Source organism: Andrena cerasifolii, chromosome 12 (assembly GCF_050908995.1).
Source record: "Andrena cerasifolii isolate SP2316 chromosome 12, iyAndCera1_principal, whole genome shotgun sequence".
In the NCBI taxonomy this organism is placed as follows: domain Eukaryota; kingdom Metazoa; phylum Arthropoda; class Insecta; order Hymenoptera; family Andrenidae; genus Andrena; species Andrena cerasifolii.
In genome coordinates, this window is record NC_135129.1 from 7,593,597 (window position 1) to 7,602,289 (window position 8,693).

General features: G+C 47.8%; 1 protein-coding gene across 4 annotated transcripts; it reads left to right on the forward strand.

Annotated features, from left to right (window-relative positions):
* The first annotated feature begins 523 nt into the window (after positions 1-523).
* LOC143375409 (uncharacterized) lies at positions 524-8,693 on the forward strand. Of its 4 annotated transcripts, XM_076824456.1 has the most exons (10): positions 524-707; positions 1,224-1,412; positions 1,503-1,681; positions 1,791-1,919; positions 2,350-2,634; positions 2,709-2,844; positions 2,926-3,045; positions 3,129-3,229; positions 4,347-4,766; positions 4,987-8,693. In XM_076824456.1, the coding sequence occupies exons 4-10, from the start codon at positions 1,869-1,871 to the stop codon at positions 6,469-6,471; spliced, it is 2,598 nt and encodes an 865-aa protein (XP_076680571.1). In that variant the 5' UTR covers positions 524-707; positions 1,224-1,412; positions 1,503-1,681; positions 1,791-1,868; the 3' UTR covers positions 6,472-8,693. The 4 variants fall into 4 exon arrangements, with proteins under 4 accessions (XP_076680571.1, XP_076680573.1, XP_076680575.1 ...); XM_076824458.1 differs by lacking the exon at positions 1,791-1,919 and having other exon boundaries at positions 526-707; XM_076824460.1 differs by lacking the exons at positions 1,503-1,681; positions 1,791-1,919 and having other exon boundaries at positions 527-707; positions 2,337-2,634.

The following is an 8,693-nucleotide window of genomic DNA, read 5'->3' on the forward strand; positions in this document are numbered from 1 at the left end:
TGTCAGAGATCAGAGAGAACACCGTACGTTATCCCCGCAACTTCAGCAACCTACTTCGATCTAAGCCATGTGTAAAGACTACGCCCTATATATAATTTGCTGTAAATTTCCTGTATATATACACCTAATCAAATTTAATAAATTTTATATTATACATGTACGCACACGTGTACATTGATTCTAACTAATTGGCTTGACTAAAAAAGAACGACGAATAATGGCATTAGACAAAATATCTTGTAACGTTTGTTCGTTTCTAGGAAGATTGAGGTGGCTATTGCAAATATCTTTTGTCATTTCTTTCCCCATAACATTTGAACATCGAAACACGTGACACAACCGAGCTCAAGATAATCCCATTACATCTCGCCGGGCCCGTTGTTCACCAGTGCCGGCTCTCTGTAAATGCAAAGATTTGTCTGGCAAATTATTAAACGCATTTACGGTAACGATTTCGCGCACAGAAACTCGATCCGCCGTGTAACCGACGAATCACGGACACCACGTGGACGAGCGTAGTACGGCGGCGAATGTTTCAGTCTTTCGAAGTCAACAATGCTGTGAGGAGGGCAGATTTTCGTTTTACTCCTCGTTTCTCGTTACTCGTTTCAATTTCAGTGTTTTTATTCGGTTATCCATTGCGAGGTGGCCCGTAAGTAATGTTCGCCGTGAAGCAATCCCTCGAATGCCCCCATATCCACGATTAGGTAAGCTTGCTGAAAAAAAAGCGCCGAGAGATCCGCACGCTAGCCATAGTAACCGAAATCAATCACCGCCATTATGGCAAAACTGAAATTCACGGGGGACCTCGTTGCCTTTTACTCCGCGTGGCCAAACATTTACAATGGGAATCGATAGCAGCGCAGCTACGTCGATCGACACACACCGATTTACAAGCCGCGACTAACGCGCGGAAAATAAATTTCCTAATCGCGCTCCCATCTGCGGTTCGTAAAAAAGTCTGACCCCATTAGCGCTGGGCACGGAAATTGTTTTGAAAACTGTTGCTCGGGTTGGTATCTCGTAAACATTGCGCTCGCCGCGGTTTATTATGGTTTAGAGAATCCTCGGGATTGATTCTCCGTTTCGGTAAAAGTCTACGGGTGCCGTTTGGCTGGGGTAGGAGGACAGTCGCGGGTACCGCGGGTGGAAAATTTAAAATCGAGCAAATTAGCGCCCTGAACGGCGCGTACGACCGCCATCTTGTAAAAGTGTCTCTGTAGTGTTTGGAGGTTCAGCGAGAAGGAACAGCAGCTTCACCGGAGGCTGGAAGTCCTTTTGAAGTGGTTGCAACGGTCCTTGGCAGTCCCTGGGCACCCAGGTGACCTCGTGCGAGGCCAGGGTACCTTCAAGCTGCTAGGACAACCCCACGGCCAGGGAACTCGCTTACACGCCCGACTCTCGCGAAGATGGTGAGCGCTCGTTCGCACGGACACTTTCGTCTAACCCCCCTTGGCGGAATTTGTTTTTCACCTGGGGGGATCACGTTCTCTCGTTAATAGGCCGCACCGTGCACCGGACACTGATTTACGAGGGGACGACTCTGTCGACGGGGATTTAACCTGTCTCTGGGTGACTCGCAACTCGACGTTGAACCGTCAGCTCTCGCTTGTCAATATTTTTATTAGCCCGATGCGTACGCGATGGATTCCCCTTCTGCGAACTTGAATTCCGTAGTATGGTAATGTGTGCTGAATGGTTCTCGGAATCTTGTAAATCTGTATCAAGCTGAATGCACTTGCGATGTGGAATCGTACTAGTTTTTTGAAAGGGTTCCTTTGGTTTTTAAGCTCTCCTGTCTTGTAACGTAGCAATTGGGATGTCTGCGGGATTGCTTGTTGCTGAGTCCGCTTGGCGAGTCGCGGGTGATGGTCGAAGGGATTCTGGGTGATAGGGTTTTCGGGTTTCGTTGGGTCGAGGTACGGTGCTGGGTGGTTCATGGATTTTTAAGGATTAAGGAGAGATATTGCTGGACTTTGATGTTTAAACGAGGAGATGATAAATTCTTAAGTAGCATAGCTCGCAGAAAGGTGGTTAGTCAATTTTTCATTCAGTGATTTGGTTAAAGAAATGGATATTTGTTATTTTAAAATAAGCTTTTAATACGCTATTCATAGTTCTATATTTTTATTGCTTGTCCTTTATGATTTAAAGGTTAATGACAAGTGTGGAATAAGTCTCGTTAAACCACAGAATCTTGCAATATCTGATGTAACAATCTGAATGTTTAAAGTATATTTACAAGGCATTGCATTTGTGTTACATTCGTTTACATATGCTTTATGAATTCATTCGTCTATCGCTTCTAAATACTGGCTGCATCGTTTTAATATCAGTTGTGCTATTTAGAGTTCGGCATCAACTGGTGGAACTGAGGGGTCTAGTCCAGCCTCTAGCCCTGCCTCAGCTACAAGTCTCACTATGGCTGCTCCAAAGTATGGTACATTAGTACCGAATCGCATCTTCGTAGGTGGTATTTCGGCTAATACCAGCGTGGAAGAACTTGCTCAACTTTTTTCCTCTTACGGCAATGTAAAAGCTACGAAAATAATTGCCGATCGTGCCGGTGTCTCCAAGGGCTATGGATTTGTCACGTTCGAAACGGAAGAAGAAGCTAAAAGACTTCAGCAAGAGGTGCGCAACTCTCACTACACGCCCTTACTGCTAAACCAGTTCGCATTAACAATTATAAACAATTTTGGTTTCAGTCCGAGTGCATCGTGTTAAGGGAAAGGAAATTAAACATAGCGCCGGCAATTAAGAAGCAACCTTTCAATAGATCTTTCGACGGTGGTTCTGGATCACCACCCTCTGTGCCTACTAGTACCTACTACTACCCAAACGGTCAGCGCAGTAACGTTTTATAACACATCACCAACGGCTGATGTCCTTCGTCGCTTAACAATTTCTTCGCTTTCCCATTAGGTATGGGGCTGACATACCAAAACGGGGTGACATTTTACAACACAACGGCTCCAGCGCCGACGACACCGATCGCTGCGCCAACTGATCCAGCAACTATTTATCAAGCCACAGGAGTGTTTGGTAAATGTCGCGCTAAGAAATCACAATCCATTCCCAGTAACGTTTGAGCGTTCTTAATAACCAAGTTGGAAATCAATCATTAGGGCCGCAAGCAGCTGGTCATCAGACATTCGCGCCTGTGATGTACCAGTGTCCGGCGCCATCTCTCTACATGCCACAGCAATATCAGTATCCGCCTATGCCGGTGAGTAAAGTAACCGTACGGAGAACTCCGTAGATCTCTTTCTCTGATACTCCGTTTAATCTTGGGCCCTATATGTACGTCCTCTATCATATGAATTCTGTACGGGTTTACTGCTTGTATTTATATTAAACGGTAAATCGGTTGCGGTTTGACAGACAAATGGTTTGATGGGAGAAGCCATACCACCGGCGTTTCTACCCAACCCTCAGCAAATGCCTACTTACGTCCTTCTCGACGCTATACAGTATTGAGGTCTAAAGGTACATGGTCTATGCTAAATGACTAGCATGCAGCGCATCATCTTTGTGCGTTTTTATTTGTCAGTCTACTGCATGGCCTATCAATGCATGCACACATCTTTTGACTTTCACAATCCACGATTAATAGTATTCTTAGTACGAGCATTTTTATATTTTCCCTCGAGGCGCGAGCAAGCACCAGAGTTCTCGCATTTCACAATTTTTCTTTCATCTGTCCATCAAGTTGCGCATCTCTTATACGCTTTGTCACGTTGGAACAGAATCTTACCACAGCATAAAACATCGCAGATATTTTGCAGTGTGGCTCACGATGTTCTTAATGTTCACACGTCCCCTACACTTTGCCACTTCACACCAGAACTTCTATATTACACCACGGCACGTCGAACAGTACAACAGTGCCATGCTTCGAGACACTTTATCCCCCCATCGTACGTTCTGTATGATATAAATTACCGGTCTCTTCCAAATCGTTCTAAACGAGGAGGAACGGTTAGCATAAACTTGCACGTATCAAGTACGATGTACCATAGGCATGCGTAAGAACGAAATTAGAGTCGAATTAAGGTAAAGTATCACGGGCAATTGAGCGTGTCCGGGCTCGATATCGAAAGATTCTTTATGTTATTTCATAGCATGTACATTGACCTTAGTACTCCAAGAACGAGATTGATTCGCCAGATTTAGAGTCGTATATGAATGTTTAAGGAGGAGAATTTAGGGAGAATCCCAGGTTCTCCGGGCAATGTACGATGTTTTGCATAAAATAGATGGTACCCTTGTTCTCTCCCTATCGATCACTGTTGGCCGAGCGCGGCTGGATGACCCACTAATATTCACCTCTCTTTTCTGTGCAGTACGAGACGTATTACGCAGGGGCGACCGCCGCCGGAGCTCACCCGTACTTGTACAGCCCCAGCAACTCGCAAAGCAACACGAGCGGCGGTAACAGCAATTCTGGGAGCGGGAACAACGGCACAGGGGCGACCAGCCCGCCTACAGGCCCGCCACCACCGCCGCTCCCGTCTCTGCTACCGCAACCACCAGCGCACTTCTACGCCCCTGCCGCGCCGCCACCCCATCATCATCCTCCGGTCCCCACAGGCCCCCCTCCGCCGCAGATGGATCACATCTACTACTCGATCGCAGCCGGGCCCCATCCGCCGCCACCTCCGCACGTGCCCATGGGACTGACCGATCAGCAGCTGTTGCTTTGCGCCACCGACTCGCTGTGCCAGCAGGCGTCTTCGTCGGACGGCCAGGCTGCTCCACAGGAGGTAAGTTGATACGTACTTTACGCCGAGACGGGCCGTATATCCTGGATGAACGGTAGAGACAGAGTAAGCAACTGTTATAGCATCCTAGGCGAGACGGTACAATTACCGAGATAATCCGGGCGGCTATCTATGCGCGCGCGTTAGCACAAGAAAACAATACACATAACCAGCAATCTTTCCGAGACATTGAGAAACTACTATCTGTGACCTAAACCCGTAGGACTCTCGTTCGACATCGAGCCACTCGGAGCAACCACAACATGGTGAAACACAGGCTGCTACAGGGTCAGCCACACCCCTGATGTCCTTAATGCCCGTGAAATTCCCCATGTCTGGTCGTTATACCAATTACCATCCGATCGCGATACACACCGCCAACTTGTACAGTTCACAGACATGCTTGAACGAGACCGACGATTGCGGCGGCAATCAGATGCATTGCAGGGCCATCGTTTACCACCCGGCAGCCGTATACATTCCCCACGCGCATACACCACCGTATCACAACGCATCCGGCGGCACTAGCCTGCTACCGACGCCGCCGTCGGTCTCCCAGCCGATGTACGACTCGTCCGGCAAGGGCCAGACGTTCGGCTCCAGGGACTACGCGAAATCGGGGCCGGCGAACGGCCAGAGCACCGGCTACCCGAAGTCCCAGGGTCACGGGGTCGCGTTGTCGTCCCATCAGGGGCCGTTCGTTAAAGCTCAAGCCCTCGGGAACGCTCAGTCGTACAAGCACAGTAGCGCGGAGGGCGGTTACAAGTACTCGTCGCCAGCCATCGCGTCCTCCCGGTTCCCCGTGCAATATAACAGACGAACGGCGGCTGGCTCGGCCGTGGGCTCGCCGGCTTGCTTGCCAGGTCAAAAGTCGGACGGTTACAGCGGGCCTCAGGGCTCGCAGAGGTCGGGGGGCCATCACCTGGCCTCGAGCCTGGCGGTGGCTCAATCGTACGCGTCCTCTAAGATGTTCAACGCCGGCCAGGGCTTCGAGTACGCGAACGGCCGCAGGCATAACAACAACGACCAGTATTTCGACGCTGTCGCGATGAAGCCGGGCAACTACTCGGCCCGGAAGGCCGCGGCGAACAGCTACAGGAGCAACAACGGGCAGACAGAGGGCACGGCTGGCCCCGGTGGCCAGGCGGCCGAGTGTTACGCTAGCAATCAGATAGAGAGCGATAGTAGCAGCGGCGCGCAGGTCGCACAGGCTGGCGTAGAGAGCAATAGTTCAGAGAAGCCGGTTAGCCCACCGCCAGCGCCGTATTCGCCCATGACACGACCCCTTCCAACTCTGTCACCACCCACCTCCCAGGTCCAGTTCTATACCCCGGCGCAGAACCGTTATCAGCCATCCCTAGCCTCGTCCCAGCAGCAGCAGACAGCCAGCCAGCGACGGTACACCATCGCGCCCGCACTGCCCGCGGGCAGGAAGCCGACGGAGAAGTACTCCGGCTCCGCTGGAGGTCAGTCGACCGCTGCCGGGACTATGCTGCGCCAGAACAAGTACAAGGTGAACGGGATCATGCAGACCGGGGGCAAGGTGCCCGACGACAGTCTGGGCGGGGCTGGAGACGCTCCTCCGGGCATTGGAAGGATGCCCATCACGCCGCCGGGCACGCCTCGTGGACATCATCCGGGCCACCCTGCCGGCGATCAGAGTCAGCTGAGCGACACGTGCCATCAGATGCAAGCTCTCAGCCTTTGAACGAGCTCCACGGGCGGTCGTCTTGGCTTTCTTTTTCCTCCCTTCTTCTCATCTGGTTAAGATACATTGTAGTAGGATACGTAAGGTGTCGCGGATGGAAGAAACGCGGGGCGAGACGCTGGAAACGGCACACGGGGGGTTGTAGACAGCGGTAGCTAGTGTTAGGCGTATAATTTAAGTTGTAGGGAATTGAGAGTCCCAAGGGCGCATTCTGTACAGTTTCCGAAGTGTTCAAGGACCTGGACAGACGGTCCAGGCTAATGGAATAGACTGTAAGGAGGTTGATAGTTTGCTGCAATCCGAGGGCACTTGGGTGTGGACACAAGTGCCCTGCTGCGTTTCTTCTGTCAGCGGCGTGTACTTGTTATAAGCGCGCGTAGCATCTCGATTTTCGAAGCCGTATGGAAAGGGGAAGGTAGACGGGTAGCGTGCCTCTCGGCACGGCTGCGTTTATATTCGGCTACGAAGGGCGTTGAATCGGAGAGACGTGTTACCGATTCTTGTCTTTGTGATCTCACGACCGAAGTCCTGGTAACATGGGAAAGCCGGAATAGAAAAAGAAACTAGACAGCTCGAACGGTGTTGTGTAAATTATAAATTCTTCGGTAAATTATCAAACGTACTAAATTGTTAAGCATTTATAAAAAAAAAGGAATATATATATATATACATACATATTATATATATATATATAAGATTTAAAATAAAATACGATATTTAAAGATTATTATGTTAGTTATGAAAAAGAAAATGATATACACGATTAATATATATATATATATTATATATATACATATACTCAAGTATATTATATATATATATCGAAGAGGACAGATATAAGCTTAGAGTAAAGAAGAGGGAAAGGAAACAAAGGAAATCGAAGTCAGGTTGCATTATCTCTCGCGAGGGTCGGATGTTTAACGAAACGAGAACACTTGTATCTCGGGTAGACGTTACGGATACGCTACGTATAATTTAAAGAAATCTATGTTATGCAGTATTTGGCGTTATATATGCGCGACATAGGCTCGACGAAACCATGAATCTCACGAGCAAGGCTAGAGTAGGATAGATGGATTTAAAGCGAAAAAAACGAATAAAACAAACACAAATGGAATAAACAGGCGAATAGAGCAGAGGAAAAAGTAATGATAATAGAAACAAACAAACAAAAAAAAAATAAACAAACAACGTTGTTATCGTACAAAGACGAGCGATTTGTTATGTGTTCAAAAAGAGAATAAAAAGACGCGCGCAGAGGGGTAAAATAGGAAGGCAGAGTAGAGAGAGAGTTGAGTTTCATAAAAAAAGAAAACGATAAAGAAAAAGAAAAAACGGTTGCTCAAGGCACTGCCACGTCTTCTCGTTTTTCATTTTCGACCCGCAACAAATGGGTGAGACCGTACTTATAGTTTATTAATTAGAGTAACCGTGTGACACGACATTATCTCATGCATTATCGAAACGGTAGCGGACACTTAATTTTATCGTTCTTTCCTTTTCGACACGAGAGTTATCCGCGCAAACGAAACCAAAAAGAACAAAAAACAGAGCGAGAGAGGTAGAGAGAGATAGAGAACGGAAGAGAGAGAGAGAGAGAGAGAGAGATAGAGAGAGAGAACAGTAAACGGGATCCGTAAATAGCTGTTTAAAAAAAAAAGCAACAAAAGAGATGCCCCATACCCACACGAATACGATAAAAATAATGGAAAAAAAGTATATGTAATAATGAATTAAAAAAAAAATGTGTCGGCTGTGAGCTTCCAAGCAAATAACAATAATTAAATTATTATAATATAAAAAGTTAAAGTTAATATTCTACCTAATTGTTATGAACGTGAATTTCTTTTATCTATAACGAGAAATTTGTTATCTCATATCTCGCATATTGTAGCTATTATATTGTCTATTTAAAAGAAAGGAAACGGGGGAGGGGGGCTGTGCTGCAGGATTCGAAAGTTCGCGGGGGCGCGGCGATTCAAATATTGCGCGGCGGGAAATACGACCGAAGGGAGAGACGGAGCGGCGAGAGAGAGAGAGAGAGAGAGAGAGAGAGAGAGAGGAATTATTATCCATGGGGGAAGATGGCACCGTGGACGACACGACAAAAAGGCCTAGTTCGCGTAGATTACCCGTGGAAGTCGTCACGAGAGAAACGATTAATTTGTCGAGGAGGGAATGAGCAAAGGAAGACGAAAGAGAGATAGAGAGAGGGAGAAAGA

Coding starts and splice junctions, on each gene's coding strand:
- LOC143375409 (XM_076824456.1), top strand. CDS start 1,869: ATGGTCGAAGGGATTCTGGGTGATAGGGTTTTCGGGTTTCGTTGGGTC. Junction 1,920..2,349: donor TCGGGTTTCGTTGGGTCGAG/GTACGGTGCTGG, acceptor TGTGCTATTTAG/AGTTCGGCATCAACTGGTGG. Junction 3,230..4,346: donor ATCAGTATCCGCCTATGCCG/GTGAGTAAAGTA, acceptor TTTTCTGTGCAG/TACGAGACGTATTACGCAGG.